We start from the raw sequence: 22,107 nt of genomic DNA, 5'->3' as shown, positions 1-22,107 counted from the left end.
TTTTCTTCTTACCATTTTAAAAAAACTACAATTTTAATCATGAAAATTGATATATATTCTGAATTTTAGTCATAAAACTTGTTAATTTTTTATTTTCATCCAATAACTTGAATTTTCTTTTGATTTAATTTTTTTTTTTTGTATGAAACCACTCATCTATAAAATATTACTTATTTGGAATCAATACTCTCCTACATGACTCTTGTAGCAAAAATAAAACATATATTATACAAATTAAAATTTATCTAAAAAAAGAATTTTTTCCTCGATTTTGAAATATTGGATGTCGTTTTGCTTTATTTTCTCTTTTGTTTTTGTTTAAATTTATTTAGAAGTGTGTAATATATGTTTATTTTCCCTATATGAGCTACGTAGTAAAGCATTCATGCCAAATGAACAATATTCGCTGGTGTTAGTTATTTTTGGTAAAAAAAAATCAAATCAAAAAATTAAATTATTGAATGAAAAATAAAGATTAACAAGTTGTGGGACTAAAATATAAAATATATCAATAAAATTATAATTTTTCCATTTACAAAATAATAGAAAAGATATATTCAAGTTGATTGTTTGATTACATAATTTTGATAAATTAATTTATAAATATTTATGACTATATATCTCGTAACACAGTACTGGGCCCAAATTATGCAAAGCACGCTAGTAATAGAAGTCCGTTAAATGTAAGAAAATGTGAGAACCTCATTTCACAAGCCCGTAAAAAAGTCAAGTTAGTTTGCATGATCGAAGGTGTTGATCCATGATTCATGATTGATTATCGTAGAAGGTGACTGAAACTGCTCGGAGAAGTTGAACAAAAACCAGCAGCAAGAATTAGAAGAAAGCACTCACAACAATTCATCAAAAACAATATAAAAAAAGATTTACAATTTTTGTTAATTATAGTTCATTTTGTTTTTACTCATTTTCGGTTTTTATGATTTTAGTTTCCTTATCTTTATCATATTCCATTACAGCAATGTTAAACAACTACTTCAAATTTTTTTTTTAAAAAAAAACCCACAAAATCCGTAGTTTTTCAAACGACTACAAGGAACCATCTGGTGAAAAAAAGAGGCTTTTGTAATTATGTCGGTTTCTTATCCTTTTCTTATAGGTTTTCACATGGATCTAAACGAACCAAACTGTTTATGAGCTATTCGAAGCTCGATTCGATAAAAGCTTGTTTGAGCTCGTTTAATGAGGATCGTTAAGATAAAAAAACCAAACTCAAGCTTTACAGTATTCGGCTCGTTAGCTCGTAAACATGTTTGTTGATAAGTTCATGAGTAATCTTTTAGATGAAAAAATAATAGTTTTGATATTTTATCTATTGATTTTGCATATTATTTATGAAATATATAGAAAAATCTATTAAATTTATTTATTATAATAAATTTTCAAATTTTAATAAGAATAATATATTTTCTTTAAATATATAATTTATTTTTTTAACTAATTTAATTAAAATTTAAATATATAATTCATATTTATTAAACTTGTTTAGACTCGATAAAGACTTGAATAAGCTCGTAAGTCATGCATATATTCGTTAAATAAAGCTCGAGCTCGGCTCGATTATAAACGAACCAAGCTCAAACATTCAAGAGTTCGGCTCGACTCGATTACATCCCTAGGTTTTCATGATCAACAAGTGAAATGTCACCACCGACTAGTGATAAATTTATAAGATACCAAGAGATCAATATGTAATTGTCGAGGCCTAAACCACAAAAGCCTTCAATGTGAATCTGTTTTGTTGATTCTGATTTCGGCTTTTAGTTTCGTCTATTTCCATTACTTTCTTGACTCGGCCATTGTTGGTATTTTTCATCACTCAAACTTCATCTTTTGGTGATGTAATTCATGAGCTAACATGGGGATAATCCCTCCAACGAAAATATTTCTCAAGAAAGACAATTCTTCAATCTGAAAACACACCATTTTCCTTTTTGCAACTTACAATTATGTTCCAAATCATATTCTTTGCTAGCAAATCAATAACAGTAAGCTACCAATACAAATTCAAAAACATAATCTGGCAGAATATTGTCGTTTTTATCTCAGAATCACTCAAAATTCTTCTACTTTAATACCTTCTTGAGGCACGGAATACGCATCCTTATGCCTCGATTTCTTGACACCAGCAGTGAAGCAAACTTTTTCCCCTTTGTTGCCTTCAATGGCCACACTTGTCACCTTGACCCATACTAGGATCTTCGTCTTCATGCCTTCTACACTGATGAGCTTACCCTTTAGGAGAATGCATTTGACACGTGGGGAGTATCTTACCACAGAGGAGTCCTTGAAGTTTATTTCACAAGGAAACGGTAAATGAACAGTTAGCCTTGATTTTGGCTCGTCAAATTCATAGCATGTAATGTTTTGAGGGAAAAGGCCCGATGGCAAATTGAATTCTCGCAGAAGATCAGGCAAAGTTCTTGGCGGCGTCCCTGAAAAACATCAGCATGATAGAAAGGATATGTTGAGCATTTTTTCCAATTTTTATGCGCAACTTTCCATATTTTTCAGTGATAGTCGATAATATATATTAGCATAAGAAACAGGAGTCCCAAAGTGAAATTAAGAGTGATGAAACAAATCCATTCAAAAATTGAACTTTTAAAAACTCTTGCAACGAGTTTCTAAACTTCAGCCTAGGCGGCATTAGACGCTAACCTTCATGGAGGAAAGGGGTTTAATCAATTTAGAATTGCATGACAACAGTGAAATGATTCAAACTAATACCGCACCGAAAAAGTGCTAAGCGGCCATAGGCACCCAAAAAATTACTTTTATGTTTTTTGGTTTTCTTTTGCCTTCTTTTTTTGAAATTTTTATTTGACTTTTAATTTCGAATTTGAAAAAAATGAAAAGACCCCAATCCAAAATCCGCCAAGAAATATTGGCTTGCCCTATCACACCAAACTTCATCTTATTATGTTGATACCATGGAATTCACCTAGCGGCGCCTAGTCCCCACCAAAGAGGCCTAGGAGTTGGTCTAACGTCCGCCTAGCACCTAGCGAATTTAAGAACAACAAGTGGATACTAAGAATCAAGCTCATATCCCACGATTTGTAAAAACTCTGTGTTATACACGTATAATGCTATCACCTCCTGCTTTGAAACTGTACATATTCTTGCAGCGGCTCAGTACATAACAATGTTTGTGTACACAGAATGTGATGCACAACCATATTGCCTGCAAAAACAGTTATAGAGGGGTCTAAAGACTCTAAACTTAAGAGGCTCCTTTAATTGACACACTAGTTTTTGTATCTAGTCACTTTTCTAAAGCTAATGTTGTCAGTGCTCTGATTGATAATGGGAGTAGCTGAGTAGCATAAGGGATAAACTGTGGAAAGATTCCCATTGTGGTTGGTGTTAATAATGTGACCTATATATACAATTGAGAGAGGACTAAAAGTGCATGTCCTGAATATAAATAGTTTCTCAAGTCATAAGCCCCAGAGAGGAGCCCAAACCAAAAACTGCCTTCATGAAAAAGAGTCCTGAAATTATTTGACACTCGACGATTGTTTGTGAAACCCACGTGGGACATGACATAGATGCCATAGCTCTACAAATAACTGGAGTTACACGTAAAATGGTAAATAAGTTTGAAATATTTTATCATTTAGATCTGGGATCCCCTCAGGCCTCATTAGCTCTGTATCATTACTGAAAACCAGGAGTGGACGAATATACCAAGTTTGTGAAACCTGGTTTAGAATCAAAAGCAGCATGGCTTATAATACAGTACACTGACCTTTGAGCTTGTTAAATATCCATTTTGCTTTCTCCTCAACAACATTTGAAACTGTCTGCAATAATATGCCAGTTTGCCAGTCAAAAAGTTTGTGTAAACCAGATGGAAAGTGTATTATAATAACAAGCGGGACAAAAATTTTCACGCACGCCATCTTCTAAGCCTAAACCAGAAATGCAAACGAAATTGATATCCAAGCTGTGCTAACTAAATTCATTGACAAATATAATGAAATGTTCATAAAGTGAGGGTCTCTCTCTCAAGTCTCAATTCTCAAAATCATTCAGCCAATTTTTTTCCATTTAGAATCAAAGCTATCCCCTGTTTCTTTTGTTTTATTTTCCACATCTGTTTTCACATTTTAAACACGCATGACCAGAAAAAAGAAAGGGGTGAAAGAAAAGAAAAGGACACACACCTAGAGCAAATAAAGGGAAAAATTTAACCCATTTTCACCTTACATAAAGGTGAATCACTAATCATTTCAACTCAAGCATATTAATTATCGCACACACAAATGTAACCAATTAAACCAACAAAATGTTTGTCCCCGTCTTTAAATCCTACACGATGCCACAGGAAACAGCATCGTTCATCCCTAACTGGTAATAAACAAAAAAAAACCCACCAAGAATACATTTATCAAAGAACAAATAAATCAACAACACAATTTCCATTCAGAATACCAAGTGATCGGATACATTACTAAAAGCAAATAGAGTGCATACACTGAGATCTTGAGAAATGTTGTTAAACTCTTCTTTAGCTTTCTTTGAAAGCCAAAAGCTTCCAGCTTTAATACTTCCCACTTTGACCAATGCCTTCTCCATTCTTTTTCTTCTCTCTCTGTTCTCACAAAGCTCTTGAAATTTGGTTGAAGCCCTTGGTACCCAATGTAGAAAAGTGGGTTGTGCTTTATGAGCCTAAAGAAAACCCATTAACAAAAACCTTATTAGCTGTGGAAAAACGAGGACATATGTTCTATGCGACGCAAAAAGTAGCATAACATAGGAGACAGCCCTGCACACGATTCCCTGTAATGAATTGGAATTCTCAGCTTGTTGTGGGAATGTGGTATCGGATTCGGCTCCACTCATATTTAAATAATTGTGTAGAAGGATGTGAAATTTGATTTAGAGCACATAGTTTTGGAAATTTTATTTAAAAAATAAGTGATTGTGTTCCGCTATTTTTGCAAAATATTCAAGACAAAATTCAAATGAGACATAATAAAGAAATAAAGTGTTAATGCAAGTCTTGGAGGCTAGTCGCTTTTTATAAAAAAAATAAAAAAAAATACAAAACAGCAATTCATTCAGAAGTAGAAATAGCGGAGCACGTACTCGAGAAATCACTGATAAATATTGAAGTTTTCAACCAAACAAAAAGACTAATATAAAAACAAAAATGTTTAACCAACACGTGAGCAGTCTCATTTGATTGCTAATTTATATTTCACTTTTCTCCTTTTCTCTCGTAAATTTGAAAAAAATATTGTTAATCAAAGAATATGATAAATAAGGATCTGCAGATTCATTTTTCTGCCTCTGTGAAATGAATGATTCGAATTGAGGAAGTTTTATTTAGAATTTGTTTGCCCATATTATATACATGACTTGTGTTGGATTTTTTCTTTCTCATATTTTTAAACATGGATGTTTTTTCACAAAAAAAAAAAAAAAAACCCAATAATAAAAGAATATCATGAAGAGATAAAATACTGAAATATAATTTAGATAAATACATATTTTAATGGATATAAATTGAAAACATATAGATTTGGTTGGCATGATTCATTTCCTTAGAATATTAATAGCATAAAACAAAAAAAAAATAACTTGGATCCTAAATTTTACATTTTCAAAGAAAACAAGACTTACTATTTTACATGAACATGGTGAAGTATTTATAAGATTAATTGATCTCTTATGAGACGGTCTCATAGATCTTTATTCGTGAAACTGGTTAACTATGCTCATATTTATAATTTTAAAAAAAATTATTTTTGACATAAAAAATATGGGTGACCTAAGTAAAATGTTTATCCCACAAAATTGAGTGAGTCCGTCTCACACTCTCACACGAGTTTCGTGTTATAGCGACAATCAAATAAATTTAGATTAAAGCATGAATTAATTGCATTCCTAATGCTAAATCCCCATTACACTGACTAGATTCCATGATGCTTGTACATTAAAATTTTCAAGGCAAAAACTTGTGTGAAACGGTTTCACGGGTCGTATTTGTGAGACGGATATATTATTTGGGTCATCCATGAAAAAGTATTAGTTTTTATGCTAAAAATATTACTTTTTATTATGAATATCGTTAGGGTTGATCCGTCTCACAGATTAAGATCCATGAGACGGTCTCACATGAAACTCAATAAATTTTCAACTGCTATAAACAAAAACACAATGGAAAATTTACAAACCTAACTAGGCAAAAGGTGAGGGTGGATCCAGAAACAGTGGGCTTCTCCTTTACAAGCCCAGTTAGTTTACCCTTTTCTCTCTACTTAAACATCCGCCCGATAATCTTATGCAAAAGCAAGCTTAATTTGGGCCGAATTGTACACATCATTTTTAAGGCCCATTTTAATGTTGACCCCATCCAAATGGATCCAGTCCGTGAGTTTCACAATCCAATTTTATTTTTCGAGGGATATAACGAACCAAACCGTTTGTGAACTATTCGAAACTCGATTCGATAAAAGCTCGTTTGAGCTCGTTTAGTGAGGTTCGTTAAGATAAACAAACCAAACCTAAACTTTACAGTATTCGGCTCGTTAGCTCGTGAACATGTTCGTTGGTAAGTTCATGAGTAATCTTTTAGATGAAAAAAAATAGTTTTGATATTTGGTTTATTGATTATTATGCATATTATTTGTGAAATATATAGAAAAATCTATTAAATTTATTTATTATAATAAATTTGCAGATTTTAATAAGAATAATATATTTTTCTTTAAATATATAATTTACTTTTTAATTAATTTAATGAAAATTTAAATGTATAATTCATATTTATTAAGCTTGTTTAGGCTCGATAAAAGTTTGAATAAGCTCGTGAGCCATGCATATATTCGTTAAATAAAGCTCGAGATCGGCTCGATTATAAACGAACCAAGCTCAAACATTCAAGAGTTCGGCTCGGCTCGACTCGATTACATCCCTATACTAGAAGTTGATGCACAATCGTTGTGTGTGTAACATAATACACGAATATTTATTATATATGGCAAAGATCTCAAAACATTATAATTTTGCTACAAATTATTTGACATTACATAATCAAAAAAAAAAAAATTAATTTCATTAATGAAAAAGAAGTGTTCATATATGTAAATGGGTTTTTAACTCAAATTTATTTGTAGTTACAAATAATCCCTTGTAATTAATTATTTTAAATCCACCTCAGATATTATTAAAAAATTTAATTTCGTATTTAGTGGATTTCGAAAATTCAACTGAATTTTACTCATCCAAACAAATTATGATTTCGAATACATTGATCAAACACAACTTCAACGGAATTTGTTGAATAAAATTTCAATTTTGGAGTACAAATTTCATCACCGTCATTATTGACTATCATTTTCAACTGAAATTTATTTGTCAGGGACAATTACATTTACTTTTCCTAAAATTTGTTATAGTTATATAAAAAAAATCCAACTACATTTATTCTGACAAAACTTATATGAAATGGTCTCACGGGTCGTATTTTGTGATACAGATCTCTTATTTGGATCATCCATAAAAATTATTACTTTTTATTATAAGATTATTACTTTTTATTACGAATATCTGTATGATTGACTCGTCTCACAGATCAAGATTCGTGAGACCGTTTCACAAGATACATACTCTAATGGACAAAACTTGTGTGAGAAGGTGTCACGGGTCGTATTTTGTGAGACGGATATCTTATTTGGGTCATCCATGAAAAGTATTACTTTTTATGCTAAGAGTATTACTTTTTATTGTGAATATCGGTAGAGTTGACCCGTCACACAGATAAAGATTCCTGAGACCGTCTCAAAAGATATATACTCAATATAATTAACCCTATTTTTAATGATAACATTAAGGTATATTTTGGTACATAAGATAGGATGACTAAGGGATATATAGTATAAGGATAAATCAAGGATTAATATAATGATAAGATAATATGTTGAATGTTTGGTATGATTTTAACATGAGTGATTAAATTTATATATTGTATAGTAATGATAAAATTAACCCTACTATAAAAACTTATATTTCATTCTTATCAAGATCTTGTAATTGCATGTCTCAATTCTTAAATTATGCTATGTAATATATAATACACACTGACACACACACATGTATATGCGTGTGTGTGTATATATATGTATCTATATATTTGTATATATGTATGTATTTAATAAATATTTAAAATTAACGGAAATGATTTAAAATATTTAAACAAAGAGAGACCAAACAAGAAAGCCAAATTAAAACCATCGCATATTAAAAAAAAATAAAACCAAAGTGAAGTATATATGCGTGTGTGTGTATTTTTGTGTGTATATATATGTATCTATATATTTGTATATATGTATATATTTAATAAACATTTAAAATTAACTGAAATGATTTAAAATATTTAAACAAATAGATACCAAACAAGAAAGCCAAATTATGGGTTGTTGCCGATGGAAAATTTGGGGGCTAATAATGTCATTTCATATTATTTATTCTTTTATCATGGAGATATCACTAACCTTTGGTGGGATGTCTTGTCCATGATGGACCACCAATATCACGGGCCCATTTAATTTTTGTGGGCTTTTAAAAAGTGAACCAAACATAGGTTGAAGAGTGATAAATTATTAATCACTTAGTTATCAAACACACCAAACTATGCCTAAGTGAATAACCTGATAAATTAAAAGCCATATATCTCTTATAAAATAATTTAAATGTTTTATTTAATATGATGAATGGCATACAGTATTTTGAATTCATCCATTATCTATTTACCTTATCCACTTATTTGTCTATCGTGCATTTATTTTATTTGTTCCATGGTATCACATCACTTCGCTTTCAAACGATTACACGCCATAAATGATTTCCGAAGGGGGAAAAGTCTAAAGTATGCATGTTACTATATTTGAGAAATAATAGATATTTTATAAGAAGATATCACAAATTTTTATTCGTAAAATTTGTCAATTATGTATATATTTATTATTTTTTGGCATTAAAAAATATTTTTAAATCGATAACCCAAATATTTTCATAATTAGACTGGTGATCAAATTGATTTACCTTAAAATAGTAGTTCAACCGATCGGACTAAAATACTATTATATTATATAAAATAATATAAAATAATTATATATATATATATATATAATAAAAAATTTAAAAATGTGAATCGGTCCGACTAGTCTTTACCAATTTTGACTGGGTTAACCGATAAAATAATTTTTTAGAGTTGTTCAGACCGGACTTGTGATCAATCTTCGGTCGAACTAGTCATTTCGACTGATCGGACTAAAATACTATTATATTATATAAAATAATATAAAATAATTATATATATATATAATAATAAAAAATAAATTTTAAAAAATGTGAATCGATCCGACTAGTCTTTACCAATTTTGACTGAGTTGACCGATAAAATAATTTTTTAGAGTTGTTCAGACCGGACATGTGATCCATCTTCGGTCGAACTAGTCAGTTCGGTCTGATTCTGGAAATACCGAAAACATGAGACATTCTGCATATCACTTTACAATTTTGACCTCGTAGGGCAAATTTGTCAGGTGACTTCGTGTGGTGGCATTTCCGGGGATTCAAGTAGAGAGTAAGGAGATTTAGGTAATTTCGGAAACCCAAGATTTGTGGATGTGAATCGACCTCGGGATTTGAAAAGGAAACAGTAGATATTCTATACGCCGCAATGTTGGAAGTCATGTACGGAACGGGGAGGAAATGGGCCCCACCTGGGTCCCCCTATTTACTTTACCGGAATTCCGATTCAACCCTTGAGTCGTGATTCTTTATACAACTCAAGATAATAGAGCACGATTCATGTTTTAACCTTTAAATAATAACAAATAAGAATTAAATTTATACAAATAATTTAATAATATTTACTATAATAATTAAGATTTATAACAAACAAAATCATTTTAAGTACTGATATATCATTTAAAATAAATAATAATAAGAACAAAATTATTTGTGAAATAAAAGGAGAGAAAGAAAGTTGAGATTTATTGTTCAAGATTACTTTTGTTGGGTTTTTTTTGTTAAATTCTAAGAGTTGGAAATGTTTTTGTGTTCAAATTTTTTAAATATAAGAAACATCGTAAAATATTTTATTAATAATATTATTTAGCAAAAATAAAGATAATTAAATTTATAATGATTGGATTTTATAATATAATTGAATATTTTTTTGTCAAAATAATAATAATTTGTTTTATTTGGAATGTAAGATATATATTTGTAAAACGTATCCAATTTATGAGATTAAGTTTTACTCTAGAATGATAATTTAATTTCGAAGAAAAAAATATGAGAAAAGAGAAGATTGATATTAGGGATATTTGGGGCATTTTAAAAATACATAAAATCAATATTATTACAATCATATCAAATACCATATATTTTATGGCATTATATTATTTATCACTCAAAATGTATTTTTCCAATTGTAGATTTTATTATCGTAATCCGAGATTAATCTGAAATGATTTATAGATTAATCGAGACGGTTATAGACGGAACAGATTAGACCGGGAGAGTCGAGAAAAGAATTGACATATTGTGCCAAGAAGAGTCCCCGCGCACATGCGCGACACGTACCGACGCACATGCGCGAGGAAGCAGAACCATGTGCGCGACTTGAATGCGCGCACATGCGCGGAACATCCAGTAGCATTGGCGCATATGCGCGACGGAAATGGCGCACATGCGCGGGTAGGGCAGAGTGATCGGCGCATATGCGCGATATAGATGGCGCATATGCGCGAGTGGTAGAAGTGCGGAAGATGCCGGGCAGAACTACCGGCGCATATGCGCGGCTTTGTGCGCGCATATGCGCGTGGCATGCAACACAAAAATAAGCCACTTGTCTTTTGAAAATGCAACGTGTATATATATATATATATAAGCAAGCGAATAACCTTCAGAATTGAGAAGAAAATCGAAGGTTTGGGGGAGAGTTTTAAATTGTGATCTTAGAATTCAATTTGCGAAGAATCCGCCCGTTCGATTATAAATCCGACTTCAGTACTGTGTTCCTATCAACGCAGGCTACAACTGGACGTAAGTTTTGTTACGTTTAGACAAGATTTGAAATTATGATATTGTCAGAATTGAATATGACTCAGATATGGTGTTTCTGCTACCGTAGACATTATAGAATTGAAGTCAGATTAAAGAACATACTGTTTCTGTAATTGTTATGATTTTTGAAAGATATTGACTGAGATTCTATATCAGAATTGTGTTAGTATTCAGATTATGAATTGTATTGACACAGATTATGAGTTCCAGTATTATATTTGTGATGTTCAGATTGACGGGGTTATTCAGATTGTATTGTTATGCCGTCGAAACATCAGTAGATTGATATTGATCATATTCAGATATGATTTCGATTAGATTGTGATATTATGGATATGACTCAGATTATATCTTGTTCAGACATTGATCAGATTGTATACTGAATTGAGTTGATCAGAACATATTGTATATTGAGTTATTCACTGATACAATGTATTCGATATTGTCATTTCAGATTCGAGATGGACAGATTTGAATACAGGTCATCGTCTTCGTCAGACCGGGACGACAAATGTATAATTCATGTGATATCTGAGAAGATATAACTCAAATCAGATCTCATTTGAGTTTCTCAACTAAATCACATACTTGATTATTGTTTATCTTCTGATATGATTATGATTTGTTTATAGATTTTATATTCAAATCTTATGAAATGAACATGCTTTGTTTACAGGATTGTTATACATTGCATTTGAGATAGGAAAGTTTGACAGATAGTCAGACTTCTAGATGTTCGGTGTATCGTAACATAGGAGCAGACACCCTCCTATTGTAGATTATTCGATACAGATATGACCGAAGTCTAGGAATAAGATGCACGTCACCCCGATTGGGAGGGTAGGTGACAGACAGTGACGTCTTATTCACACCGAGATCCCTAGAGTTATAGTTGAGTCGAGTCTAGACATGATTTGACTAGAAATGCATGTGTTTATGGATGTGGTTTCATAGACTATGAAACCCATTGTTATTGCTTTCCGTTATGATAGCATGTTTTTATGATTTGATTTGAGTAGCATGTTTAACTGATTTGTGTTGCATGCTTATTTTGAGTTGATTTCATAGATTATGAAATCTATTGTTTTAAGTTTATTCATGATAGAATATTTCGTGATTTACTTTATGTATATGCATGTTTACCATGTTTTATACTGAGATTTATTCTCACCGGAGTTATCCGGCTGTTGTCTTGTTTTGTATGTGTGCATGACAACAGGTGGGACAAGATCGGGGTCAGAAGATGATGCGAGAAGATGAGTTTAGCGTGGTGATTCCGAACTTGGATATAGATAGGTTTTATTACTAGAACTTTAGTAGTTGAACCTTAGATTATGAATGACTGTTGTACATTATTGTACTTTTATACAGATATGTATATTATTTAGATGACATTACCTTCCGTACTTATATTTTAAAAGAAAAATTTTTAGACCCTGTTTATCAGAACTGATAATTAAATCCCAACAATGATTAAGAAATTGATTAGCGTCCGGGTCCCCACACCAATGTATGTCATTATTTACAAGAAATATCAGAAAAAATGAAGAAGGATTTTGTGAAAAATAGATATGAAGAAATATAAATGGCAAAATATTAAGTAATACTTGGTTTTATTTTGAAAAGGAAATATATATGTATTATTGTTTGATTTTAAAAGAGATACAGAGAAAGAAAATAGAATCGAAGATATTTTGATTATTATAAAAAAATAAACAATATTAATCCGTAATTTTAAAATCAGCATCAAATACAATATAACTTATCATGTCGTCTTTTTTTATCTATATTTTTTTTTTCTTGTCGCTCTAATTATATATAATTCATTTATCATATCTCTCGTTAGGTACAAGAGTCACCAATATGTCGCATTGTGCTAGATTGGAAAGACAAACAGATCTTGTGTCATCCTCGTCAAAATCCAATATGTCAAAATCAACATTGCAAAATTTCTTCCAGATGCAAGAAAGTTTGTTATTCTAAATTTATTTTTATTAAAAAAATAATAATAATCAATGATAAGATAAATGGGAATTTGTCTTACTAACTTGTAAATTAAAATTGGACCATGTGTAATATGTCACATGGATAGGACCAATATCGTTCTATATATAATTATTAATTTAAGTTAGAAAAATAAACCTACAAGTGTCCATATAAATTTATCCTCTTTTATTATAATATAATTATATATATCCATGTATTTGGAAATAATATCGGGCCAAATATCGGGCTTTCATGTTAACCGGGCTTATATATTAAGAAAATCTTTAAGTGACGATTTCTCCAAATTTTATTTAAAAAAATTGTGACTGAGGTCATATGTACCAAGTTAAAAAATGTAATGTTGTTTTTTTAAAAAATATTGTCCTAAATAAGACTATATGGAACAAATATGGTGAGTAAAACTTTCAAATTATGGTGAAAAAATTTCAATTTATAGCTTAATCCATGATTTTTAAAAACTACAATATAATTTGTGATATGATATTTAGTTTTAGTATAAATATAGAGGATTTAATTAGACGATTGTTTCCTGTGATACAACGTTGATCGGTCTGATATTCGACGCACACAGGTCGTGTTCGGATGCTTACACACAAATCAAGCTTTTTCCAATTCAAATCAGGCCCGTGATTTGCATATCTTATGCTGACGTACGCGAGAGATAGTCTATTTATCAATCATTCTTACACTTTTATAAAGTGTAAGACAGTATAATATCTTATATGGCACCTTGATTTCTTTATGTGAGACAAACACATCATTTCTCCAATTTTCATTCACACATGGAAAGCACATTAACAGTATATAATCCAACAGTATATTGATTTTGTGAAAATATTGAAGTTTCTTCCATGTCTCCCCCATTTTATTAAAAAGTATCTAATTTTATTTGATAAAGGATGAAATAAAATTGATAAGTAAAGAAAACCAGTAGGGAAAAAGAGAAATTGGGAAGAAAATTTTCAGTGACTAGCTAAACAAACAATATGTCAGCATAGGAGACGATCCAAAATAAATCTAGAAAAGTCTTAATCAATGAATATTTTTTTTTTTGCAAAAACTTATGTGAGACGGTCTCACGGGTCGTATTTGTGAGACGGATCTCTTATTTGGATCATCCATGAAAAAGTATTACTTTTTATGCTAAGAGTATTATTTTTTATTGTAAATATGGGTAGAATTGACCCGTCTCACAGATTCTGATCCGTGAGTGTTTTTAGAATTTTTGGCCACTTCAAGTTTAAGGCAAAAAGCACATGTATGTATTAGTCCTTCATTTTTTTTAATATATGCTTTTTATCTTTATTTTCCACTCCACTTTGAATTTCAAACTTTTATATTTATATGATTCAAATTTTTTTAAGAGTGAGTTTTATGTGAGACCGTCTCACGGATCTTAATATATGAGACATGTCAACGTTACTGATATTCACAATACAAAGTAATACTCTTGACATAAAAGGTAATATTTTTTCATGGATAAACCAAATAAGAGATTCGTCTCACAAATAAGACCCGAGAGACCGTCTCACACAAATTTTTGTCTTTTTTCAATAGGTTTAATTTACCATCAGATCACATTTTGATTAGTGTAAATGGGTTTCTTGGGATAGTTAAAAATACAAAATCTTGAGATTGGATTTTAATTTGTTCCCAAAGTTGGGTAGGAAAGATCCACACACTTTTCATTTTATTGATTATTGATGAACAATGGTGGGAACCACCACGGTGGTCTAAGGTCACAAGTAATATAAATATATATATTCATGAAATTTGTTATGTATATATTTATTTACTTATTTACGATTCTTGTAAAGACCAAAAAAAAAAAAAATATATATATATATATATATATATATATATATATATATATATATATATATATATATTATAAAAATGAACTTAATGTGCAAAAATTTGTGGTTGTTATATACTCATAAAGGTAGTGTCTCCGTCCACTCAGCACATTAACCATATGTTGAGTGATGTATCACGACCATTCATCCATACATCATAGTTAAATGAGTGATAGTACTTTATTCAGTCAGCACACATATTATGTGGTGAACGGATAAAAGCATTTACTCACATAAGCAGCAAGAACAAAACCAAAATGTTCGAGACTACAAGTGAAAAATCCGGTGCTTAAGTCTAATTATTTATAGAATGCTAGCATTATGTGAATCATACAACACAAAATTGAGAAAAATTGTATTCGTCGTTTCTGTAAAAAGAATATCTAAAAATCATTCAAAGCCAGACATATTTATCCATAAATCTGATTTTAAAAAACACTGGGTTTTGAAAAAATAATTTACTTTTATATAGAAAGTTATGTGCTTTTTTTAATTCTCAATCAACGGAGGTTAAAAATGTTATTCTTCCGATAAAATAGTCTCAAGAGTAGGGAATATTTGACCCTACATGTGGGGACAGTGCCATCATGTACAGATCTATGGTTCAGATTTAACCACAAGTATATGAGATCCACTATTTTTTTTAAAATCACAAATTTGGACCATCTAAATCAGTGCCCCACAGATAAGTTCGAACGATCCCAAGAGTAGACTAACATTAACTTTCTCACAATTGAACTTTCCCTTGTTATACCATGCTGTCTGAATAAAGCTGCAAAGGATAGCATACATCTTGTTCATTCAACGTGAATCCACCAATAAATCAAGAAAACAACAGTGTATGACTATATTGGAAAATGGTTGATCAATTTGTAAGGAATCGAACATGGGATTTCGACTTACACGCTAATTATTGAATCAAGTTATTGTTTAGATTAATTTTACAACTTGGATATTTTAAACTGGACAATAACTCTATTAATTTTCTATCATTCTTCCAATAAAGACAGTTAATCATGTTGTCCCCGGCGTATACATTAAAATATACATTAACGTATATAATTATCTCGAGTTCGAAATATCATTATTTTAATAATATATAAAAATAAATAAAAATATTTGATATGGTTTATGATTTTTATATATTGAGGACAATTAAGTCATTTTGTGGTATTTTTTATCATTAAATTAAAATTATCACATATCATAAAAGTGATATTTTATCTTTGTATAAAATTATTTATCACGAACACATGATATTATCATGTAATTTCTAAAAAAATAACAAACATGAGATAAAGAGGATTATTTATCAATCTCTCTTCTCGATATACCAAATTATACCATTTTATCCCCTCTTTTATATATATATATATATATATATATATATATATATATATATATATATATATATATATAGGGTTAGTTGCCATCAATAGGTTAGGTCATGTCAATTATGTCCACTAGATAGTCTATAAAATATACAAATATATTGATCCTTTGTTCATTTTAAAAAAAAATATATATAAAAAATTGAATTAATTGATTAAAAATGAAAATACATATTTTGAATTTTCTAAAACATGGGTATCGACAAGATTCCAAGAATTTCAATTGGAATGATTTTTGGTTTGAATATATTTAAACGAAGATTATGGGAAAACAATAAATTAATAATTTGAAATTTTGACAAGTACAGAATCAGTAGGTATTGTAGGGTTATTATAGCGAAAATTGACCAGGCGAGTTGTTCGGAATTTGAAGGATAAGGAAAACTCTTTATCGTACCATTTTTCACCAAAAAAGTACAAATTTAATATAAAAATTTATGCCATCTTTATTTTGATCTAATAATTGATGCTTTGTTCCAGCATTAAATTTGGTAATTTTTTTTAAAAAAATATATGTATATTTCACTTTCCCTTTAATATATGTAATATTGACATGAATTAGGATTTAGGAGTGTCAAAATCTAACACGAGATCACCAACCCGACACGGTTCAATTCAAAAAAATAAAATTTGTATTTGGGGTTTCGATCGGGTTAGACCTCATAGCTGATCCGGAAAAAATGATCGGGTCGAGATGACCCGAAAATTTAATTTTTTTAAATATATAATTAATAAATATTGTCTATATTTTTTTATATATTTTATGTCTGAAAAAATATATTTATATCATAAATTTTCATAATTTAATATTTATTTTGAACATTTTTTATTTTTTAAATAATTGTTTATTTGATTTAGTAAATATACTTTATTTTTTTACGATTAGACTTTCAAATTTAAATCATATATATGAGAGAACTTTTGTTATTATGTGTTTAAATTAAAATATTTTTTTTTTGAATTTTATTTAATTTCTTTTAAAAAAATTCAAAATCGAGTTATACGGGTTGATCGGGTTGAGAGTTTTTTGGTTGGCTCGGGTTCGGGTTGGGTTCAGGTTGAGCAATGTAACGGTAAGAATATCTGTAAAAATGTTTAAATTTTTTGTAATTAAACTATTTTAAAAACACAAATAATTTTCACAGATTAAACTAATATAAAAATTTGTTTTTGTCGTATGATACTATTTTAGAGAACATCGACACACATACATTAAAAAATAGTAATCTCAATGCGAAAAAAAATAAATCCGACAAGATCTTATCTCATATATAATAATAGTAAGCTGTAAATTTTTTACTTTTTTTCAAAAAAATAATATTTAAACTCCATTTACCCCCTCAAAAAATGTCTTCTTTATAAACATGTATGAGATTATTATTATCAAATAAAACTGCATTTTGAATTTTTTTATTTTTGTCGTATGTGTTGTCAAATTTCAGTAATAATTATCTATTTATTATATTATTTTTGAAAATTTGAGTCATTTTTTATTTGGGAAAAAAATAAAATTGGAGACGAAGACATTACATCGTCGGCATGTCGAAAAAACTATTAGAATTCTAAAAAATTAAAATTAAAATGACGGAATAAGAATAAATCTAACAAAATAGATGACCAAAATTACAAAAAAAAAAAAACATAACTAAAAATGTAATTTTTCTTTATTATCGTTGAAAACACAAAATCGATTGCATTAAGCATGTAAATTCGGTCCTACGAAATGAGCCTTACTATATTATTATGTGTTAATCTCTACCTTTCTCTAATAATTCTTTTATATTGGATTCAAAATCAAAATTAATGATATATTCATCATCTTTATTCGATATAAATTAATTGAAAAATATGCAGAACAATCTTTTTTTTTTAAAAAAATCTATAAATTAAATTAAGCGACTGATTTTTTCAATAACGCTCATAGACATAACTTTTCAAATAGTAGGTCTCATGTGAGACCGTCTCACGGATCACAATCTGTGAGACGGGTCAACCCTACCCATATCCACAATAAAAAGTAATACTCTTAGCATAAAAAGTAATACTTTTGCATGGATTATCCAAATAAAGATCCGTCTCACAAAATACGACCCGTGAGACCGTCTCACACAAGTTTTTGCCCTTTTCAAAACGGACGATAGGCAATCACCAAATGCCACTAAGATGGTCCTAGAACATTATTTTGTTCTTTTATAGAATATATCCAATTTTATTTGTCGAAATATACATATTAGAACTTTATTATTTTCAAAAGATTATTATTGTCTTTTAGAGAGCATATTGAATATTGCAAATATTATTTTGTCTTTCAATGAACGTACAAAATTTAATTACCCGAAGCACCCATTTTTAAACTAGCTACTAATATTATTATTATTATTATTATTATTATTATTATTATTATTATTATTATTATTATTATTATTATTATTAAAAGGCCATCTTAATTTCATTATATAAATTTATATTTCCCAAAATGCTTATTTTTATTTTCATGATATTTTTGTAAGCAACAATAACTTCATTATAAAATATTTTAAAATATTTTTGTGATGTTATTTAATCTAATCAAATAATTTTTATCTTTTCAAATTTTCAATAAAAATTATTATATTTTCAATATTTATTTATTTGTTTAGAATTTTTTTAATAAAGATTCATAGAAAGAATATTAAAAAACTTGGTGCTAGATATTTAGTAGAGATATATGCTTCTAGGAACAGATCCTCAACCAATCAGATTTGAACACAAGAACGGATTCCCTTTTTTGCAATTATGAGAAACCCAGGGGTTAAATGTAATTATTTAAACCCTAAGAACAAGACCTTATATATATTTGTGTGTATATCCTCGATCGTCGGTGGGACCCATATGGTTCGTTTAATGTCATTTAGCCACCGGGATTAATTATTAATTAATTAACACACCTAAAGTAGAAAGATTTAATATTATTACGGTGTGATAATTTCGAAAAATCAACTCCCGATAATTATTATAAATATATTCATGAAATCGTCATGTTCCATATCTAGAATGAAAAGTAATAATTTGATATTCAAATTAATATTTTTTCATGAATTAGATAGAATAAAAGACCCATCTCACAAAATTGATTTACGAGAGTTTTGTGATATAAAAAATAAATAATATGTTAAGCCATAGAAGAGAAAATGGGAACTTTGTAAAATAAAATTATTTTGTAATGGTTATTTTATATGGAAAGAGGGACTAATCCTGTCAGCATTATAATGTGCAACTCTTCAAAGTAATGGTTATTTTAATGTATCTACGAGTTATTATTATTACTAGCCACCGAGGCACAGGCGTTGCGTGTGTCATGAATATATTGAGCTAATATATTAAATATTCATGAAATTAAAACATCATGACACCGAAACATTTTGGAAGGCAATGGATTTCAACGTTTAAATAAATCTGCCAAACTCAATCTGTTACTTTACATGATATATGTTTTGATATAAAAAAATAAAATTTATTTAGAAGTCGCAATATCATCTCATGTGAAATAATGATAAATTTCAACGTAAAAGAAGTAAACAATTTGTCAAATGATTTTCCAAAAAATATCTCAATATAGTTGAACTAAAATTTATTGAATATGAAAACATCAAATTTGTCTCCTAAATTCAGCCAATGAATTGAACAAAAACAATTAAAATTGTATTCATCCTTATACAATGTATGTATAAGTTAAACAATCTATGTTATAGCGTATTAATAAAAAAAATATTAATTTTATCGAATCATACCCAAGTATACAACCTAAATGTACAAAAGAAATAGAGCAATCTATTAAAGCGAGGTATAAAAAATTGCTATTTTTAAAAATATTAAATAATATATTTACCCATTAGACACTGACCAAGTACTTTTTAAAATTGATTCAATAGATATAGAAATTCTAATATACATGCCAAAAATGGTTATCTGGTAGACACGATAAGATAGAGGATGAAAAATTGTTAAACATGGATAGAGATAAAATTATGGTCACTATTCCATAGGGATCAGAATAAATAATGAGGATTTATAACGAAAGAACTCATAATAAAATCTGAAGTTGATCTCTTTCAGCTTCACCAATGAATGGACAAAAAATTCCATGTAAAAATCCAAAAGAATATTTATGTGTTACTGTGTAAGTTAATATGGATTGATAAAGAAAGAAAAAAAATGAAAGAATTAGTACATAAAGGAGAATGTAATAATGAGATTGCTTGACAATATGCAAACCTGATGTGAATAAATAAATCAATTTGTTGAGCTGTAGTGATGACCTAAGGAAAATGATCTCCATTTGTGCACAAACATTGTCTTTGCTCCCAAACCAACAAAATATGGTTTCCAAGCTAATTGTTAATCATTCCACCAATAGAGTTACAGTTTAGAATAGCCTAAAAAATTTGTGAAAAAATTGGAATTAAGAAACCACAATTTTAACTGTAGAAGGATAATATGTCCTTCAGGTGGGCTACAAATGTAAAGAATGTTACTTTATTCAACTCACAAAGTAAATATCACCATGATAATATTTCATACATCCACATCACCTATCACCCCCATTTCTTTCTATTTTGTCCAATGGATTGCTGTCATAGAGTCTTCCAGGTATTGCATTGCCTACCGAGAAGTGCATAATGTCAACTTCATTCCCATGGCAAGTCTTGTTTGGCAAGAATCTGGTCCTTCTTCACTGCCGCCCATGTTGCAAAACATATATTTCTCAGTGGACATAAAGTGCAATATATAAAAGTCAACGAAAGATAAGTACACACTTACCTTATGGTTGGACGCGTTTTCACCAGTTTGAAACATTAAATCAACAGATGGGCAACTGTTATCATTTCTAGAAGAAAAATAAAGTAAGTCGATAATTGCGAGCAATCAATTCAAATGATTCATACAACTTCCAATGTAGACAAATAACCAATGTAAGATGTCCGATTCGCTATTGAGAGACAAAAAAAGATACATGGTTATTGTAAAAATAAAAAATACAGCTGTATGTATTCAGAAATCGGAATACAATATACTTACTTTAGACACGAACCAAGTACTTTTTAAAATGGATTCAATAAATATAGAAATTGTAAAAAAATTTTATTTGGGAGACATGATAAGATAGAGGATGAGAAATAGATAAACATGGATAGAGATAAAAGCATGGATAGTAAACATGGATAGAGATAAATTGAATTTATTACCATCTCCCAAATTCTAACATTGAAACATATATCATGTATTTAACGATATGTGAAAGATATTTGTACATAATGTATTTTTAAAATATTTACAATAAAGAGAATTGACTTACTTACACTTCATCATTCTCTATTAGGTAGCAACACCTCTTTGAAAACCATGTTTCTTGTGAATACACCATGTCGATTCAGTCAAATGTTTGGTTACAATTTTGTGTTTTAATTAATCTCACAACAATTAATTATTAATTATTTATCTAACCTCAATCAAATCATTAAACAAAAATTAAAATTTTTCCCTTTACATCTTTTCTTTTATTTATATTAAATAATTGTTGCAAAAGACAATACTATAATTTATCATTTTATCTTCAATTTAATTCATCAAATCAAACTTATTATAATTTAAGCAAAAATTTATATAAGACTGTTCCAGCACTCAATTTTATCAGACTGATATACGACCCGACCCGACCCGACCCCACCCGACCTATAAAAAAAATATTATTTTTTTATGTGAAG

At 29.3% G+C, this 22,107-nt stretch overlaps 2 protein-coding genes and 1 long non-coding RNA gene across 3 annotated transcripts in view; 1 reads left to right on the top strand and 2 right to left on the bottom strand.

Moving 5' to 3' along the window:
• Window positions 1-22,107, top strand: part of LOC140830595 (PLASMODESMATA CALLOSE-BINDING PROTEIN 2-like) — an 87,180-nt gene that overhangs the window by 11,788 nt on the left and 53,285 nt on the right. The window lies entirely within an intron of this gene.
• LOC140830590 (uncharacterized protein At5g01610-like) lies at window positions 1,891-4,907 on the bottom strand. The gene is made up of 3 exons (XM_073193987.1): window positions 4,501-4,907; window positions 3,773-3,827; window positions 1,891-2,453 (listed from the first exon to the last, which is right to left on the bottom strand). The coding sequence occupies exons 1-3, from the start codon at window positions 4,600-4,602 to the stop codon at window positions 2,074-2,076; spliced, it is 537 nt and encodes a 178-aa protein (XP_073050088.1). The 5' UTR covers window positions 4,603-4,907; the 3' UTR covers window positions 1,891-2,073.
• On the bottom strand, window positions 20,723-21,692 carry LOC140829687 (uncharacterized). Its single transcript, XR_012117498.1, has 2 exons — window positions 21,164-21,692; window positions 20,723-21,072 (listed from the first exon to the last, which is right to left on the bottom strand). It is a non-coding gene; the product is annotated as an uncharacterized lncRNA (long non-coding RNA).

The sequence above is a fragment of the Primulina eburnea genome, chromosome 4, assembly GCF_022965805.1.
Source record: "Primulina eburnea isolate SZY01 chromosome 4, ASM2296580v1, whole genome shotgun sequence".
Classification (NCBI taxonomy): domain Eukaryota; kingdom Viridiplantae; phylum Streptophyta; class Magnoliopsida; order Lamiales; family Gesneriaceae; genus Primulina; species Primulina eburnea.
This window is presented reverse-complemented; position numbering and strand designations above follow the sequence as displayed.

Coding starts and splice junctions, on each gene's coding strand:
- LOC140830590 (XM_073193987.1), bottom strand. CDS start 4,602: ATGGAGAAGGCATTGGTCAAAGTGGGAAGTATTAAAGCTGGAAGCTTT. Junction 3,828..4,500: donor ACATTTCTCAAGATCTCAGT/GTATGCACTCTA, acceptor ATATTATTGCAG/ACAGTTTCAAATGTTGTTGA. Junction 2,454..3,772: donor GATATTTAACAAGCTCAAAG/GTCAGTGTACTG, acceptor GATGTTTTTCAG/GGACGCCGCCAAGAACTTTG.